Below are 20,120 nucleotides of genomic sequence, written 5' to 3'. Positions count from 1 at the left end.
TAATGGGGGGAGATTTAGGGAAAATATAAAAAAAAAATGTAGAGTTTTTGGTCAAGGTTTAGTTAATGTGACAGATATTTGCCAGTGTTAATTCTGGGATTAATAAACAGAGAAGAGATGCTTCGTACTTACTTCATGTGATAATGACTTTTCTAACCTACTCATTAACACTACTACTGAACTTTGTAACTTCTAATTAACAGTGTGGTGAAAAGTGTAAACGAAAGTCAGTTATTTTTTCTCCTCCCTCCGTCCAAAAAAAAAAAAAAAACTAATTTTATCATTTTGAGTTATCCACTAAACATAAATTAATTTTAAAATATAAAAAAATTTAAATAATTAAATATTAATCTGAATCTCACAATCCACTAGTAATACTTTCACCACATTTTTTTCTCTCTTTTATTTAAAATCTATATTATTTATAATTTAGTCTATTTTTTATAGAGCATAGAGTATATTTATGATGTAGTATCCATTTAGAAACTTTTGACGTGTGAAAAAGAGAATAAAAAGAGCAAATATGCTTCAATTACTAACATGGTGAGACAGCTTAGAAATGCTGATTTTTCAAAGAGCAACAGAGTTGCTCAGAAAAAGGGTAGACTTTGGCAGTTGTAGCATATGCATTACAATCAGAAACCAACATGGGAAGCTCCTAATAAATATTTTATCTTTCACCATTAAAGAGTTCTTGACTTGGACAACAAGTAATCCCTTCTTACAAGATGTTTACTATGTATCACGTAAAAGGAACTCGTTCAGTCACAGAGTACAATATAATGAATAAGGTTGTCCATAGCCGTAGGTAGAGACAGTGCATAAGCCATTGCTGGCCTTAAGTGCTGAAAAATAAGTGAACCTCAGGAATTTAATTTAACATATATACGTCATTTAAAGAGTTCTTATCTGTACGGTTAAACACAGTGAATAATGTGTTAGTGGAAAATGGGTTTCATCGCATTAGGTGGAATTTTCTTTAAAACTAAAGTTTCAATTTTAAGGGAACGAACCAAAAAGAAAAAAATTCTATTTTTAGGAGACAGATAAAATAATAGCACTAGTTTTTATAGTAGTAATTTTTATGTATGTATCTAGAATCTTAGAAAATTCACCTGGAAAAAGACTTGGTGATAACTTGAAAAAAATTACCATAAAGTGGAGAATGGAGATATTTGATCACATGGGGTAGGGATATATTTTAATGGAGATTTAGGGTAACATATCTTAGACCAAGTACTTAATAATAATGGGCTATAATTCATGGCAATATATGTGAATATTCTAACAGTGAAGAATAATGCATTTCTAGAGAGAGAAACTTAGGATTCTGTTCAAGAGCAGCTTCCAGGATTTTGCAGGATGCTTATGGGGGAGTGTGCTTCTCAGTTGTATGAACATAATCCATCACTAAATATACATTAAATATGAATAAAAAAAACAATGAATGTACTAGTATTTTCTTACTTTTTAGTATACGCGTTAATTATGATGTCTAAACATAGTATTGATACATTATTTTCTTTTAACCATTTGCAGGAAGAAAAAACAGCTGGTGCTTTTCTGTCATCAAGAAACTCCTCAAAACGCGTTTCTCTCTCATCCTCTCCCACTCTGAAATTTGAAATATTTATTCAATCGGATAGTGTGTCTTAATTTTTTTCGATTAAAATATATAAATTGTATTATATATATATATGAATTGAGAAAATTAGTGGAACTTGAGATTTAATTAACCTCATTTTCCACTATTAATATTTTGCCAATATTTTTATTTATATTGTTACTATTTTATTAATTTTAAACTAAATTTTGTGTAGAAAAGGGATTATGTCATTTTATAATTAACAGAAAATGGGACTTATTTATTAAAATTGGAAATAAGATTATTTTTAATGGTGTATAAATCGTATGATCGATCAAATCACGAAATGGGATTTTTATTGAATGATGGGGAAGAAATATTTTGCAGAGAATATAACTGAATTTGTAGTGGTATTCAAATGATGTATTAGAAGGATAATGCTTTATTTTGTAATTTACTTATTTTGAGTGTAAAATTTTTAGGGAATCTGATTCGATTCTATTAAGGTACGGTTTATGACTTATTCAATAAAAAAAGTAGAAAAAGAAAACGGCTTTTTTGCTTTGGGAAAAGCGATTAGACACATGAAATTATGTGTGATTCATGACAGAAGCAGCTTCGGAAATTGTGGCTGACGAATTTTTTAAGGTTTAATCTTAAAAAATAATATAATTTGATGCAAATAAAATTAATATTATGAGGCTCGATTTACTTGAAATTTTCGCGAATTGAAATTGTAGCATTTTTAGATAAATATCATCATTTTTATTTTCACGCATGGAATAAAAAATACTTTATATTATTAAAAGGTGCTTTCGCACTTCTAAAAATGCAAAAAATATTGGGTTTAATCACTTCCATTATTGTTGAATTTTGTTGCATGTGTTTAATTGCAATTTATTTATTTGTATGATAAATAATTACCTATAATACAGCCAGCCCAGAAACAACTTAGTAATCTCCTACATATCATGTATTATGTATATATCATAATCCATGTTTCAATCAAACATAAAAGTTACATATACTAATACAACGATGGATCAACAAATTAATCAATCGCACAACTACATATGCCCTATAAGTCGAGAAGATGTAATTAGTTTTTCTATCAAGATTTTAAAGTCTGTTATAGCCTATAGGCATGTTTATTTATATAGTTATATATGAGAAAGTAAGTTTCTAGCATTAATTCTTATTCTTAAGTTCTTATTAGGTATTTTTTCCTTATTTCATGATTGTTTATTTATCTTTTTTATTATTTTATTAGAATACAAACCGTATTTAGTTCCTTCATTAATAATATAATTTAGAATAGTGGAGTAATTTAATTATAAAGTGACCCTAATAGTTTTTTATACTATTAAACATAAAATAAGTAAACTATGACCAGCCATTATATTCTTAAGATAATAAAAAATAGTTTATTAAAATAGAAACAACAGATAACATACATAAACAAAATGTGTATGTTAATTTGTAATCATAGAAAACGAATTCAAATCTATTTTTATACCGATAAAAAGAATTCAGTAAACAGATTCAGACTGAAAATATGTAAAATACAAAGAATACGACCAAAAATTATTTTCAATTAATCTATTTTTTGTTACCATCATCATTATCATAAATATTAGTATTTGGGTTAATGGGGATTGAGTAGGCTATGATGTGTTAATGCCGCGTGAATTGAAGATTTGTCAATCAAGTTGCCGGAAATCCCTCTTCGAAAATATTGGACTATAGTCTTTGTGAATGTGACGTGACAAGTAATTTTCATGTCATTATCATAAATCACATTGAATACAATTTCGGATTACGTAATTTATATAGGTCTACACACTTTTAACTTCTATATCATACATTCCTATTGTAAGTTTGATATTTTTCTCTTTCGATGAAAAAAGAAAACATATGTGGATTTGGGTATATCTTGATTTTTTAATATTGCAGCTAAATTGTAGAATTGTTAGAAATTTACCCAGGTGCTACTTCTTAACAATTGAAATCATAAGTCAAAATACTAATGCATTAAAAAACAAGTTATAAGAATCAAAATACTAGTACTAATGCATTTAAACTCCTATAGCAGTATTGAAGCTAAATGCATAAAAATAACAAATTAGCAGAGTCGATGAAACCAGTTTTTCTGCAAAATAAAATTATAAGGTCGATATAAAGTTTTTTTTTAAAATATTTTTTGACATTTTAAATTTGTATAATGCGGGAAATTAAAGAACGAGAATGAATTACATTAACTCACACGAAAATCATCCTCCTATAACAAGTCAAAATATAAGAAAATAAATAATATAACATGTATATATATAACATATGAAATTTATAGTTCCCAAATTATGATATAAATATATAGTATATATTATTAGGGGCATGTTAGGGTGCCACCACTCCTTAAAATAACACAATACCACCATTTCTAGCCAATCATTTGTACACGTGGACGAATAATAAGTTGTCACGTGGCAAAAAAAAATTCTGGAAAAAGACGGGCAGCAATCTGCTGGTCTTTTAACAACAATTTTTCTTGAACAGCAATATCGACACACTATACAACAATCTATAGATTGCTGTGTAGTGTTTGTAATATTGTTGTGCAGCGTTTATAATATTGCTGTATAAGCGGTGTTACAGTGTCATTTTAAGAGGGGTTGTCATTTTAACACAAACTTATATTATTATGTATTAATAAAGTGATTTATCCATATATATATGAGCATTTTATTGGATATTTTGCCCGTGTATATGAAAATATTTAATGTTAATTGTTATGATTGGAAGATATTCAACTGTTTATTTAATTAATCCCCTTAGTGTGTATGTGCGCTTGAATTATACCCTTTATTTAAAATGAAAAATAAAAATGTCCAAACATTAATTATGAATTACTAAATAATCAAATGAACTCATAATTATGTGTGTACAAAGCATGCTGTGATCATACTGAATAGCCAGGTTTTGTTATTCTTTTTCTTGTTTATCACATTGGATATTCAAAACCTTACTTAAGGTTAAGTATACTTTTCTTTTCTGGGGTTGAAAAATATACGAAGGATAGACCCCTCTCTCTCATATCGCTACAAATGGGAAAGCAAGCTATTAGTACTACTAGTTAATAACACTAATGTTCAATTTCCAAGGCAAATCATATATGTAGAATAAAATAGTGAATAATTGACCGATGGTGGCTTATACATTATGAATAATAGGAGTAGTAATTAAACGTGTTCTTTACTTCATTTGGTGGCTTATAATAGTAGTATTTGTAATTAAACGTGTTCTTTATTTCATTTCATCATTATATATAGTTGAATAAGCGATGAGGTATAATTCAAATACAATGTTGATACATGAAACGACGTTACCTAGACAGTTAACATTCACGATTATTAGAATTTAACATTAAAAGCTAAGTTTGGATTGAACTAAATGTCACAAAGTTTTTGTTACGAACTTTAATAATTCATGGCGGCAATGAAAAACAATTAGTATGTGGTTTAAAAATTAAATGAGTTCTACTTTTTTTAAGAGTTTTTATATTTGATTGATAACATTGGTGTTTTTTATTGAGAGTTCGAACGATTTGGACTGGTGACTTTTGGAAGATGGTAATTAGCAGCAACATCTTCGTGACCAACTAGGACTCTTGGTAGTCGACTCGGAGTGGGGACCCACATAGTGGTGGCCACAACCAATGATAACTCAAAATGATGGTTTGATAAGGAATCAACTGTGACCAACGAGGACGGAGTAAATTGTTGTGGAGTCTAATATTCCACATTTGTTGTAAAGTAGACAAGCAATCAATGCAGGATTTAAGAGCATGCCCATCGGTGGTCTTGGGCAAGGCGGCGTCCGTGTCGTCGGCAAGAGCAGACCCCTGCTCGCCGCAGTGCTCTTGCCAACGATACGGCCCTGCTCGATGCATAGAGCACGTCCGTGCCAACGGCAAGAGCACGAGCAGCCGACGTGGCATGCTCTGGTTGGCTGTTGGTTTATTATTTTTTAAAAAAAATTGAAAAAATCTGAAAAATTCAGATTTAATAAAAAAAAATATTTTCCCCTTTCTAATAAAATATATCTATTTTTTCCACACTTTTAATTTATTTTTTCATTATTTTTATCCCAAAATTCACACTTCATCTATAAATACTCTCATTTCAAATACAAAAAAATGACACTATACCAAACAACTCTCTCGATCTCAATTTTCAGGATTTTTTTTTTAATTTTTAGGATTTTAATTATGTAGTATTTTTTAATTTTTAGGATTTTAATTATGTAATTTTTATTTTTTTAGTAATTTGTAATAGTATTTCGCGTATTATTAATGCATTTAATATTATAAAAATGTTTTTAGTAATTGAAGTTTTTAAATTAAATAATAGAATGGCTCTTGCGGAAGAGCATGAATGTGGGTGTTGTGCTCTTGCCAAATAGCAGTGAGTAAAAAAATAATAAAAGTGAGTCCATCCCACATTCATGCTCTTTGGCACGGATGGGGATGTTCTAAAGAGCGAATGGAATCTCTCACATATGACTAATCCTTTAATATGGGTTCTTATATTTTGTCTGTCAAAATATTGGTGACTCACAAACTTATACTCCCTTCGTCTTACAATAGAAATCACTTTTATTGTGGACATGAGTTTTAAGAAACGTAAAGAATAGTGAATTGAAAAATTTAGTGGAATTGAAAAGTTAGTGGAATATGAGACCCACTTTTTTATATTAGTTTTATAATAAAATGTGAGTAAAGTGAGTTAGTGGAATGTGAAACCTACTTACCATTTATGGTAAAAAAGAAGTGTGACACTTATTGTGGGACAGACCAAAATGACAAAGTGTGACTTTTATTGTGGGACAGGGGGAATAACATATTGAATCTAATCAAAGTCCAAAGAGTTGTGGTCTGACAAAAAATCAACTGGAAGCAACGAGAAACTCAAAGTCATGGCCTGAAAAAAACCAGTGGCAACTAACAAAATTCAGAGTGATGGTTTGCCAAAGAACTAACCATGATCAAAGAAGTAATGTCCCGCATAGGTTTTATGGCAATTGATGTGGGAATTAGTATTATAAATTAAATGTGATCTCGCTCATCGAGACTAGTATTTTTAGATGCATTCTCATGTCTGGTCTATAATCGATTCTTGTAACCTAAAAAGTGATACTCCATGTTTAATACCCCTTCGTTCAACAATAATTGTCACTCTTATTGTGGGCACGAGTTTTAAGAAATGTAAAGAGAAGTTGGTTGAAAAAGTTAGTGACATGTGACATCCAATTTTTTTATATTGATTTTATAATAAAATGTGAGTGAAGTGAATTAGTAGATGTGAGACCTACTTATCATTTATGGTAAAAATAAAGTGTGACAATTATTGTGGGATGGACCGAAATGGAAAAGAGTGATAATTATTGTGAGACGGAGCCATTTGGTGCTTCTCGTGCAATATTAGTAATGGTATCGTTTTCTTTGAACGTAATTAATTTTTTCATAAAATAGTGAGTACTAGTAGTATTTATTCATCCAAAATATTGTACCTATTAAAATATGAGGAAATAATTACTATGGGTGGGCTGTTAAGTATTATGCCCAAGCAAGAGCTCACAGGCCCAATGATAACATAAGCAAATTCAAACTAATTTAGATCTTTTCTGTAGAAATGGTTTATTATTAATTTTTTTGCATACGTGATTTTATAAATTTTAGTTATGTACTGAAAAAATATAAAACTAAAAGTAAAAGGATACTTACAACCGTCTCAAGTGTTAATTAAAAAATTGACAAAATGCTTCATCTCCATGGCAAAATTAATACGCCGTATTTATTTCGAAGATAAATGATACAGTAATGTCAAATACTCCAAATAAATTCATCAGCTTTGTAGGCCTAACTAAACCGAAATAAATTCGGTACATCTATGAGTGAAAGACAAAAAATACGCCCCTTTTTATATTTTTGTTCGTTCACCTCAAAGCCCAAATTGAACATTTGTTAAATGTAAGTTATTGATTTAGTACTACGAATCAAGCAAATTTAAAAATGTTGCACTCCGTATTCATTTTTATCAAGTGTTCATTTAATTTTACTTGGAGCGTAAATGATGCTTCATGATTGAATGATAAATGCTCAGTCAATCCAAAACTATAGAAAAAATAAAATGAGTTTGAGTTAAATAGATTTCCACCATTACGGAGTAGGAGTATAGTACTCCTTCCGTATACCGTTAATTGACACTAATTTCTTTTTTCAATTAATTGATATTCTTATTTTTTATTATTTTTTGTAATGGATCTCATATTCCACTAACTCATTTCACTCATATTTTATTACTCCCTTCGTCCTGGCTAAGATGGTACATTGCTTTGTCGACAGGGGATTTTAGAAGTTATTGGTTTAAAGCGTTTAATTGGAAAGAGAGAAGGTGGGTGTAAGTATTAAAATAGAGAGATAAAGAAAGATGAATATTTTAATAGGAGTCAGAAAAAGTGGTTGAGTGTATTAATTGGAGAGAGAAAGTTACCAAAAAAAGAAATGTGTCATTTTAGTTGAGACAAACTAAAAAAGAAAATGTGTCATCTTAGGCCAGGACGAAAAGAGTACTAAAATTGATATGTATAAAGTTAGGATTACCATTTCACTAACTTTTTTTTCATCAACTTTCTACTATATTTATAAAACTGGTGTCAAACAACAGATGTCAATTAACGAGGAGGACGGGAGTACTATTTTATCTATTTTGCTCAAAAAATAAAATTATTTTAAAAAGTCAACGAAGAAGGTAACACGAGTAAAACAGTCCACGTAGGCGCGTGACCAGTACCAATGAGTTGTCTCCAATCTACCGCCCTATTTTTGCTACGTGTCAAGATATCATTGGTGTACATAGAGCAAAACGGCGTGGAGCTAGTTATCTCTATTTACAAATTCAGTCACGCAGTCTCTGCGCGTGATATCTACTCTCCTCTTTTCAACGAAGCCCCAACTGAAATAGTAATTCAATCATCATAATTTTCCAAGTAATTCTCTTAGAAATCTCCAAACCCTGCCCATTCCGTTCCCAGTAGTTGAGAGGATCGATTATGAAGTTAGGGGACGCGCGCTGGCTGTGGACGCTGCTCATAGCGGCGGCGGCGACGGTTCCAGCGACAACCGGATTGTGGTTGGACTTGCCGACCTCTGGACAGAAATGCATCTCCGAGGAGTTGCACAACAACGCCGTTGTTTTGGCTGATTACTACGCCTTCATCGGAGAGGACTACGATGTCAATGCTACCTTGGCTCCGACCATCACCGTTAGGGTAAATTTAATTTGCTTGCCTTTGAATTTAATGTTTTGGATCTAATGATCGGTCTCGATTTTTGTTGTATTCTGCTATTGTTTAGAATAAAAAAAGGTTAAAGTAAAAGAAGATTGAAAAATGTTGTGAAGTTGTTGATCCAATCAGGAAATGTTTTGGATTAAGTTTAGTTTTAAAATTGAATTTGTTTTTGATCATTGTTTGTTTTAGTGAATGGTAAGTTCAATTGTTTGCTTGTTGTGAGTTTAATATCAATATTTTGATCTGTAAACAGTGTCTTTTCTCCTTCATCTCTGCTTGATCTTTTCTGTTAAAGAAGGATGTAGTTACTGACTTACTTCTTTGCTTGAGGCTGCTGCTTTATAGGTTAGGTGTGAGTGTGATTATTGACTTTGCCATTGAAATGAGTTTTAGTAGAGGGACCAATTGAATCAATTTTGATGTGCATCGATCCTTTTCCAGTTGTTTGGTTTGAAGAATTTGGATAGTGGATTTCAAATTCCTTACATAACTTTACCTTAAAATCAAAACAACAAATTTCAGATTCACGGTTTCAAAAAATTCCATTTCAAATCCACCCATCAGAGCAGACACACTGGTATTTTATTCTGCATATGTTTGAGTAATCTAAGTTAGTAGTACTTAGAATAGCTACTGATGCCTCGAATTACTATCATGTATAGCTAGGATGAATCATAAGGCAAAGGGACTCTCAGCCATTGTAAATTGTAATTCAATGAAATCACTAAACTTCATTCATGCCTGTATTTGTGGAATGCATTTTTTACCAAAGCAGTTAGATTTCATCTCCTGTCTTATGATAGCGAGCGGCTTATACAAAATGATAACATTAGTAACTTGAATGTGGCACCCCTTGCTGTAAGGGTACACATTTTCTTCAATTAGATTTTGAAGCGACTTTTTGGCTCTATGTGATGTAGTATAAGCATATTTTAGAACTCAATATTGTGTAGAAAAAGCTCAGTTGTGTGAAAGTTATCATTCCATTGTCTTTAAGATTTAGGAGGATATTGACATTCTAATCGTAATAAAAAAAGAAATTTTCTTATGTGAGATTTTATATTTGAACAAGAAATTTTCTTATGTGAGATTTTATATTTGAACATGGCTTTTTAGGTTACATCACCATATGGAAACGAGATCCATCACAAGGAGAAAGTCGCTCACGGTCAGTTTGCCTTTACAGCAACTGAGGCTGGGAACTACATGGCATGCTTTTCACTTGATGGTGATCAAGGAGGTAAAAAGGTGACCGTTGGTATTGACTGGAAAACTGGAATTGCTGCAAAAGATTGGGATACGGTTGCAAGAAAGGAAAAGATTGAGGTAAACGAATTATGTTTTAAACGTGTGTTTTTTATGCCATATGCTGATGATCTCATTAATATCGCTCCTCTCTTTCAGCACATCTCTTTACCTTATCATAAATTCAATTATGGTTTGTTAATTATATATGATGCAGGGTCTTGAACTCGAGTTGAAAAAACTAGAAGAAGCAGTGGAAAGTATCCATAATAATTTGTATCATCTGGTAAACAGGTATGTCCAAATCTGATTACCCTATATATGCTCTTTTCTCTGTAATGCCTTAACTTGCTATATCTATTCCTGTCTTTTCCAGTCATTCCACTTGAAAAATCATCGCGACCCCTCATTTTTTAATATAAAGGTCATTTAATTTAAATTCACAGTAAATTTTCTTAGGATCTGTTAGTACTATTAGACTGGGAGGGATAAGGTTGCAAAAATAATAACCCTCTCAAATAATTGAAGATGGAAAGCTCATGATAAGTGTTTGTGGTGCTTTGTAATGTAATTGAGGAAAATTGTTGTCTTTTCTGCTCGAGATGCCGTGCAATCCCTGAGATTTATCTACTTGTTTATCACTATTTCTTAACCATTTTATAGTGAATAAACTTATGGTCTACTTGGGAAGTAAAAACTAGCTACTCCTCCATTTTATAGTGAATAAACTTATGGTCTACTTGGGAAGTGAAAACTAGCTACTACTCCATTTTATAGTGAATAAACTTATGGTCTACTTGGGAAGTAAAAACTAACTACTCCTATACACGTATCTCAGTTGAATCATCACATCTTGTCCTGAGCTGCTGCACTATACTAAACTTGCATACATGATCGAATCATTCAATGTCCGATTAACTGATACTTGTGTCTGATGGATGCAGGGAAGCGGAAATGAGAGAGGTTAGCGAGAGCACTAATGCTAGAGTTGCGTGGTTTAGTTTGATGGCCCTCGCCATCTGCATCGTGACTTCGACTCTCCAGATCTTGTATTTAAGGCGATATTTTAGGAAGAAGAAGCTCATCTAGACTTTACAGCACTAGGTTTTTTCTTCTTACAGAAACCAAATCCCATTACAACTTTTTGAAGAAATCAGGCAATTATATCAATTGTTATAATGTAGAACTAATTCAAAAATACACTTATCAATTTTATCGTGTATATTTCTCTATTGTTTATCCTTTCATTTGATTCGTTATTCGTGTTCAATTTTCATTGAAATTCATTCATTATGCTGTCTGTCGCATTTTCTTGGCATAAAATCGAAAAAAATATATACTACGAACTAGTACGATTCTTTTTTGTATTTAAAACGTGCTCATTCTCGAATTTCGAATATTTAGATTTTGCAGTACACAATTTGATGAACCAATTAACTTAGTCCATTCAAACATGTCAATTAACTCTCAGGGAATACTATTGGTACGTTAAGTAAATGTAGTAGTTGACATAGATTTTCTGTTGACAACTCTCTCTGTTCCACAACAAGAGTCATATTTTATCATTTTCGTTGGTTCCACAATAAAAGTCTTATTTCAACATTTACCATAAATGGTAAGTGTTGGAGATGGAAGCAATAATCTAAGTGTTGAATATGGATTGGAAATAGCAAATGGATTGGAAATAGCAATAATCCATTTGGAATCCTGCAGAGATTCCAAATGGATGGCTCAAAACCAGTGAGCATCCCTTTGGCTCAGCAGTTTAAGCTCTCAAAGGAGCAGTGTCCCAAAAGTGAGGAGGAGAGAAAGGAAATGAGCAAGATCTCATATGCAAGTATTATTGGAAGTGTGATGTATTCTATGATTTGCACAAGGCCAGACCTGAGTCATGGGATTAGTGTGGTTAGTAGATACTGTTGGGGTTTGTATACTAAAAGATGTTTCAAGCGTACATGCCTTTGTACAGTTAGCTTGTGCATGGATACGAGAAACGCCACGTCCACTTGTTTACCTATTTATGAGAATAAATAATATAATATAATGTTTTATTATTGAAATATAATAAACAAGTCTAAGGCTTTTTACTAAGAAGGTCAAGTAGGGAAATTCGATGAATCTCCTCATGAGTTTTCCAGTAGGGGACTTGGCCAGATCTAGTAAGAAGAAAAACGTATTCACAACCTAGATAGGCTTTGGCTACCTATTGGAACGGTTGCGGTGTTTGTGATAATTCTCTCTTACCTAAGAAGAGATTAGTAACACCGGTGTGGTAAAGCACTGAAAGGATCTAATCCGAAATGTATTCTTTATTGCTATCTACTGAAAGAATATATTTCAGAAAGTTTTGTATTTTCTAGTCTATGATATTAATATCAATATTGCTTATTCAATCAAACGCCACTTTGACTTATCAATATGTGAGAGTTTGTACGTAACTCAAGTTCATAATATCTTGGGTGGTAGTAATTGAATAACATGAAGGTATTGGAATATTATTTCATAGAATTCGCGTGCCCAGTGTGGTATGATTAAATCCCTAAGGGGTGATCCCCAAGAGGTGTTTGAAAAAGGAATTTATTATTCAGAAATCTGCGCAGTTGGAATTTATTCCACGAATAATAAATAAAGTTTCAAACTAGAAAAACTCTTTGGAGAATTAATTTAATTCTAGTCACATAGCAGACAAAAGAATTAAATTGACGGATCAAGATAATCTTAAACGCGGGAAATATTATAAAATAAAATGGACCCAAGTTATTTGTAATTTGGTGATTTAAGTGGAAGTGCAATATTATTCTTTAGTGGAATAAAATAATATTCCATTGATAATATATTAAATCATGGGTCATTTGATTTAATTAGTAATTTATCTAATGGGTGAGCCCAACACTTAAGTCATTCCATGGATCCCCATCCTAGCCCAACAAGTCCATTATAAATAGTGATGAGATGTGGAAACCCTAGCACACCACAAGTCACACCTCTCAACCCTAACCCTAGCCGCCACTAGCGTGGCTTCTCTCTCCCTCATTTTGGCTCGATTTTCGAGCCTCCAAGTAATAGGGAGCTAGGGTTTTTGGTTTGATCTTGTCTTGTTCATTCTAATCCATAGAATTGAATCGAGATAGATAGATTGGTGTAGTGTTCCTCCTAGATCTCATCAAGACTATTTTGGTTGTTCAAGATCCGTCCACACGGATGAATAGCCAAGGACTAGGGAATAGGTTGGAAGATTCACGGTCGATAAACCAAGGATCTCCGGGTGGTGCAGCTAGCAACTTCGATCCTATGATGGATCAAAATGAGGTAACAATCGAAACTACATCAAATTGCATGATTATGTGTTTATTTGATGTTATATCTATAGATCTATGTAAATTGCATGAAATTAGAGTCGAATGCATAATCACCTAAATAGATCCGTCTAGGACCTGTTTGTTTTCCGTGTCTTCCGCTTCGGTAGTCCCAACAGATACATGGCTGATCCAGGGATTGATCATTGGCATGCACTCAAGTGGCTTTTAAGGTATCTGAGGGGAACCACAAATTATGGGATTCTCTTCAAGAAGCAGGTGGAGTTGCAAGGTGACAAGCTGTTTGGTTTCACAGACTCAGATTATGCTGTTAGTTATGACACAAGAAAGTCTCAGTCAGGTTATGTGTTCAATCTATATGGCTCGGCTGTGAGTTGGAAGTCCAATTTACAATATGTGGTGGCCCTCTCTACTACAGAAGCAGAGTACATAGCTTTGGCTAAGGCAGTGAAGGAAAGCTTTTGGATGAAGGGAATTCTGGGAGATCTGGGGATACATCAGCAGGCAGTGGAGATAAAGTGTGATAGCTCTAGTGCCATTTGCCTCACCAAACACCAGACATTTTATGAAAAAAGTAAGCATGTGGATGTTAGACTGCACTTCATTAGGGATGAGGTGAGTAAGGGGTCTGTGAAGGTTGAGAAGGTTGGAACAGAGGATAATGCTTCGGATATGCTGACCAAGGCTGTGCCAAGTTCTAAGCTAAAACACTGCTTGGAACTGATCAGTGTGGTTGGAAGGTAAAGAGAGTTTTTGAGGAGGAGATCAACACTAGTTTAGCTTGCTCCCATAGGTGGAGATTTGTTGGAGATGGAAGCAATAATCTAAGTGTTGAATATGGATTGGAAATAGCAAGCGTTGGCGCGTGCATGCATGGTCAAGAAGCGGTTAGAGCGGTTGGCTCGGGATAGAGCCGTTGGGGACCACGAGCAATGCATATAAGTGCTAGCATGCTTAGCTGGAGTTAGTTAGATTCATGTTCATAATCACACACTATCTTTGTGAGGCATTAGCTAAGAGAGTTCATTTTGTAACCGAGAGCGATTGCTTGAGTGTGTGTAGAGTTCATCTTCATCTTGTAATCTTCGTTGTAATCTTGAGAGTAATAAAACAGTGAGATCCTTTTCCTCCGTGGACGTAGGTCTATAAGGCCGAACCACGTAATTCTTGCTCTTGTTCTCCAATTTGTGTGCGTGTGTTATCAAGCCTCCGTTGATCTTCATTCTTCTCCGGCTATATCTATAGTAAGTAAGCATCACATTCCACCATCTTATTCCACTCACATTTTATTATAAAACTCATATATATAAATGGGACTCACATTCCACTAACTTATTTATCTCACTTCTATTTACATTTCTTAAAACCCGTGTAGTATCAAATTAAAGAATTTACAAAAGTATCACTTTAGCTAACAAAATAATTTTACAACAACTTCTGTAAAAATAATAGTCCAAATTTTTAAAGCCATTTTTAGGGTTGAATCTAAAGCACTCACTTTTTTTTTCAGCTTTTCATCTTTTTTCTAACAAAAACTTCATTGGTGAAATTGCTAAAACTGAATGTCCAAATATTTTACTATTTTCTAAAAGGCCCAAATGTAAAAAATCGTATTATATCCAAATTTTACATAATTGTTTGGAACCAGGAGATTAACTAATTAATCATTTAATTAGGCCGCCTAAAACTGTACTCAATTCGGCTACCACTTTGAAATTATTACCTTTTGCCTGACTTCTTTCACCATATATCCACTTCCAAATTAGTAGTAACTAAGAAAAGTTGTCACCTATTTCAATCCATGGGCTGTTGATCTTATCTCCATTGGATAATGGATTCACCAAGTGAATGCATACCAAGTTTCTACATTTGTTTAAGTACACTACTTTATCTCGGTTAAAATCAAATGAAATGTTTGAACGATTTAGCTACTTAAGATATTAGTAAAACTTAAAAAATAGGTCCAGCTTTGATACGATCATACGAGTAACGAAAAATGATGTAAAATTGTGTAAGATTAGGTTACAGATGATTATTAAATTTCGATAGAATATCAAAACATATTTAATCAACAATAAGTTAATTATTTACATTAATTTAGTAATAAGGTTGAAAGCTAATCTTGAAAAGCAAATTACTTTCAGCCTCTTGAACTAGAAAAAAAATACTGTTATTCTCTTGTAATGTGACAGCTGAAATTGATTGTTACGATTCAGCAAAAGAGGAGTACTAATTTTATAATGAAATTGTAAATAAAGAATCGTTTAAGAAGAAGTTGAGAAACGTGTAGAGAGTTGAGAAATGGATAATATTCTGTCCAAATCAGGTTCCATTTTGCAAAGAACATAATTCCATCTTAGTATATAGTTATCGCAACCAAAGAATTTCCCTTCGATAAAGCTGCTATTTTAGCATAATGTTTTTCTTAAAGAAGGAAAAAACTATGTGTCACACGCAACGATGCAAGTTAAATCAAGTTATTCTCAACGATGTTGAGTAGTATTACATTCTTCTACAGTTAAAAGTTACTTCCTCCGTCCCAAACTTAAATTTTGTCACTATTTGACCGAACACATATTTTAAGAAATACTACAATAGAAAGTTTGTTGAATAAGTCAGTGGATTGTAATCCATTACCAAAAATAGTAAAAAAGTGAAATATGACAAATTTTGTGGGAGAATATATTTTTCTACTATGACAAGTCCATAAAAATTAGTCTATCTTCTACTTGTTATAATTTTCTAGATTTCATTCTTCGCTACTAATTAAGTAGTACTATATTATAACCATTTTCTCTTTTTTCTATTTTCCACTACTTTATTAATTTTGCATTAAACTTGTATCGTTCACAACTAAAGGCAACGAGGGACCCAGGTGGGGTTGGGTGGGGTCGGCCGACCCCACCGTCGGTCCGTGAGTGCCGCCGGAAAGCTCTGTAATTGGCCACCGACCCATGGCAACTCTGCCTCCCGACCCCACGGCAACTTCGTTTTCATGAAAAATTAGAGAAAAATTGTGGTGAGATGATAAAAATACAGAGAACCCATTGTTACGGATTAGAAAATTTAAATGGAGATGAAATTTAGTAATGAATTAAGGAGACAAGAGGAGAACTCCGTTTCTGTACTTTGGAAAAGAAGAAAACTGTAGATTAGTTTTGGGATAAGATAGAGGCGCCTTTTTAGTAAATCTAGGGATATTTCTTTTACCGGTAATTTTTATATTGATTATTTGTTCTTAAGCATTTTTTATGCAATAAACTTGTTATTGTATAGTAGTAGTATTACTATTTAATATGCGGCTGTTTATTTTGTGCAATTGACTTAGGTTAATTGATTTGATTTAATTTAATTTTCAGTTTTATTTTCAATTGTTGTTAAAATTATCAATAAAATGTGTAATAACAAATATGAGTAATATTAAAAAATACTCATATACAAAAGAAATTAACTAAAGGGACTGTAAAAATAATAAGAATAACTATTTAAATATTATATACATAAATTAAATAATTATTATTTAAATATTATATAATATATTAAATTTTTTGCTCGACCCCACGAGCTTTAGTTTCTAGATCCGTCATTGACCAAAGGTATTGGCAGTGGACAAGAGTACTATATATATAGATTTAAGCCCCATTTGATTCATTAGACAAGATTATAATAATATACAATATGAGCTAAAATGAGATTAATTTGTCTAGAATTAAACTAGTTATATGAGAGGAAGCCGAGACTGTTAATTATGAGATATAGTGTAATACTGTAATTGCACTGTAGAGATATGTCATGTCAAAATATATTGTCATGGTCAAAATTTTTCAGAAAAAAACAACTAAATAAGAAATAAAATTAAACATAACTTTATGACAACCTAGAAGTGTATAAACAATTTAAAATAAAAATAACAATAAAAAATAATGAGGCAGGTTTCTATTTAAAATTATAAAATTAAAACAAATGAACAACACATGTTAAGTCACTATGATACTATCCATCAATCTTCATCTACCAGAGAGTAATAAACTATCCATCAATCTTCGTCCATAATAATCTCAACTGAAATTTAAATTGAAACAGATGTTCTAATCAAACCATAATCTGAATATGTTTAATATTTGAATTTAGTGAAATTAGATATCCAAACCATAAAAAATGGTATAACTGGAACTTGATCTTGATATGAATATTTAATATCTGAATAAAGTGAAACAAGATAGAATTAAACTAGAGAGTAATAATTTCATCAAAGTGGGAAATTTTTTATTTTTTCGAAATATGAGGTAGGAATCCACCAAACCTCAAAGTTGGGATCTTACAACGAAACCACCCAACAACAATTCGATATGCTTTGTGTGTGTGTCTCTGTGTTGGATCCTTCTTCATTTGTCTCCCAAGTGCTGCAAATCTACATCTACTACCAATCTTTTCCTTAATTATTTAATTAATATATATTCAGAACATGAGATCATGATATTCCAGTTGATTTTTCTTCGGAGTAATAATTTCTTTATTCATATAAACTATTTCAAAGATACTAAAACTAAGTATCTTTCGTCATGGTCAAATGCTACTATTAATCTTTGCACTTATTTAGAAATGACGTGCGCCTTTTATAAGTATCAATAGTATGAAATTATCTTTCTTTGTACTCTCTTCGTCCCTCATTAATTGTTACTTTGGTTTCGGTACGAATTTTAAGAAATGTAAAATAAATTAGATTGAAAAAGTTAGTGGAATATGAGTCACACTTTTATATAGGAGTATCAGTTTTATACTAATAACATATAAGTGAAATGAGTTAGTGGAATGTGAGACCTACTTATCATTTATGGTAAAAAGTGAAAGTGAACAATTAATAGGGGACAGACAAAATGACAAAAGTGGACAATTAATAGGGGACAGATGGAGTATAAATTATTTTTCGTTGGGATAGGTGTGAAATCATATAATTAGTCTACTACTTTTAAGTTGTGTATTAATGAAGTAATAGGAGTATATTGGTATTACCCTAATGCGACCCTATGTGTACATATTTGTATTTTGTATTGATCGATATATAGAATTCCACATATATGTATAATAATGATTGAACTTTTTTGGCTTTATAGTGAACTACACCAATGCTTTATTGGTATATGCATATATTTATATTTTGTATTGATATATAGAATTCCATATATATTTATGTATAATAATGATTGAACTTTTTTAGCTTTATAGTGAACTACACAAATGCTTTATAATAATGCATGTGCACAGATTTATAAATTATACTCTAAGTAAATATGTATGGGAAATGTTATGTTACACATTTTGGGCGAGTATGTAATATTGTGAGCACTAATGTATGTGTAGCGTTATTTGTTTTAACTTACACATATAGTTTAATTTTAATATTTGAAAATTTATTATTAACATTTTTAATTTTACAAATTGTATCGAAATAAAAGCTCATTCCAACAATTTTAATTGTCGATGGGGCTTGCAAACACAATTATGTTTCCCTTTTTGAAATTATTGTGCATGATTTATTAATTAATTAACTACATCACCTTTATTCGAAATCTCTTTTCAAATAATTAAGGACCATAAAGCAAATAGAGATAAATTAGCCTTCCTCCACGCAACAAAAAGATGAGCAAAAAAAGAAAATCAAATCCCCAACTTTTTTCAAAAGAGGCTCATAAAACTCATATAAATACAATTTTAGGTACAGTACGTTTTAATATATAGTCCATTTAATTTGCTATTGCATCGGCTCAACTTTAACCTCATTAAAATAATTTATTTTCTTAAAATAAACAATAAAATAATTGATCAAATATATATATATATACATCATCGATTATGGTTCGATTCATTTCAATATATTGTACTAGTACTATTACGTTATCTACAAATTAAAATAAAATAATTAATAAAAAGAAACTAAGAAAAGAAACAACATGAATCTTGACCAATGGCCGGTAAGATTAATCTCTCAAAATTGGAGACATATATATAGTGATCGAATCAAGATATCAAATTGAAAAAACATTGAGCATTAAGAATTAACTAAACTATAGCCACCTTTTAGATCCCATCCATGCACGTCTTTAATATTAAATAATTATTAGTATCAGATCAAAGTGGATTCTATTCAAAATACCTTAAGCAACTTAACTCTTTCTTCAAGTCCGTTTGCTTCAATAATTGCAAATAAATTGCATACGCACAAATAATTAATGAAACCAAACATCCCACGCAATTATTAACATTCATCCAATGAATGATCAATAAATAATTAACAAACAATTATATAATCCAAAGTGTCCACTCATCATCCACACATTACCTCAATCAAAGAGCACTAGACCTTGATCATTAAATCCGATAATTAAACTTATAAAATGGGCATCTTCATTTTCCATTAGTAATTTTTTTCTTTAATTTTTATTTGTTTAGCTTATAGCAAAGATTCTATATGCAGGAGATATTGGTGGATATGGAATCTTAAAGAGGATAAAAAAAGTTAGTGATATTCCTAGGTGTTATATTCAATAAGCATTTACACACACATTGGTTTCGATTTTCATATTCTTTTATTCTTCTCATTTTGTGTGTATAAAAGGACACAAACC

General features: G+C 31.6%; 1 protein-coding gene across 1 annotated transcript; it reads left to right on the top strand.

Annotated features, from left to right (window-relative positions):
* Positions 1-8,562: 8,562 nt before the first annotated feature.
* LOC125218498 (transmembrane emp24 domain-containing protein p24delta4-like) lies at positions 8,563-11,409 on the top strand. Its single transcript, XM_048120178.2, has 4 exons — positions 8,563-8,911; positions 10,049-10,258; positions 10,395-10,471; positions 11,122-11,409. The coding sequence occupies exons 1-4, from the start codon at positions 8,693-8,695 to the stop codon at positions 11,264-11,266; spliced, it is 651 nt and encodes a 216-aa protein (XP_047976135.1). The 5' UTR covers positions 8,563-8,692; the 3' UTR covers positions 11,267-11,409.
* Positions 11,410-20,120: the final 8,711 nt, after the last annotated feature.

The sequence above is a fragment of the Salvia hispanica genome, chromosome 1 (genome assembly GCF_029641045.1).
Source record: "Salvia hispanica isolate PSC_SH4W2 chromosome 1, Shi_PSC_v1, whole genome shotgun sequence".
Classification (NCBI taxonomy): Eukaryota; Viridiplantae; Streptophyta; class Magnoliopsida; order Lamiales; family Lamiaceae; genus Salvia; species Salvia hispanica.
Note: the sequence above shows the minus strand (reverse complement) of the source record. Positions and strands in the feature narration are given on the sequence as shown.

Excerpts from the sequence above, each read along its gene's own strand:
- LOC125218498 (XM_048120178.2), top strand. The coding sequence starts at position 8,693 with ATGAAGTTAGGGGACGCGCGCTGGCTGTGGACGCTGCTCATAGCGGCG. Across the intron at positions 8,912-10,048 it reads CTCCGACCATCACCGTTAGG|GTTACATCACCATATGGAAA; the intron begins GTAAATTTAATT and ends ATGGCTTTTTAG. Across the intron at positions 10,472-11,121 it reads TTGTATCATCTGGTAAACAG|GGAAGCGGAAATGAGAGAGG; the intron begins GTATGTCCAAAT and ends TGATGGATGCAG.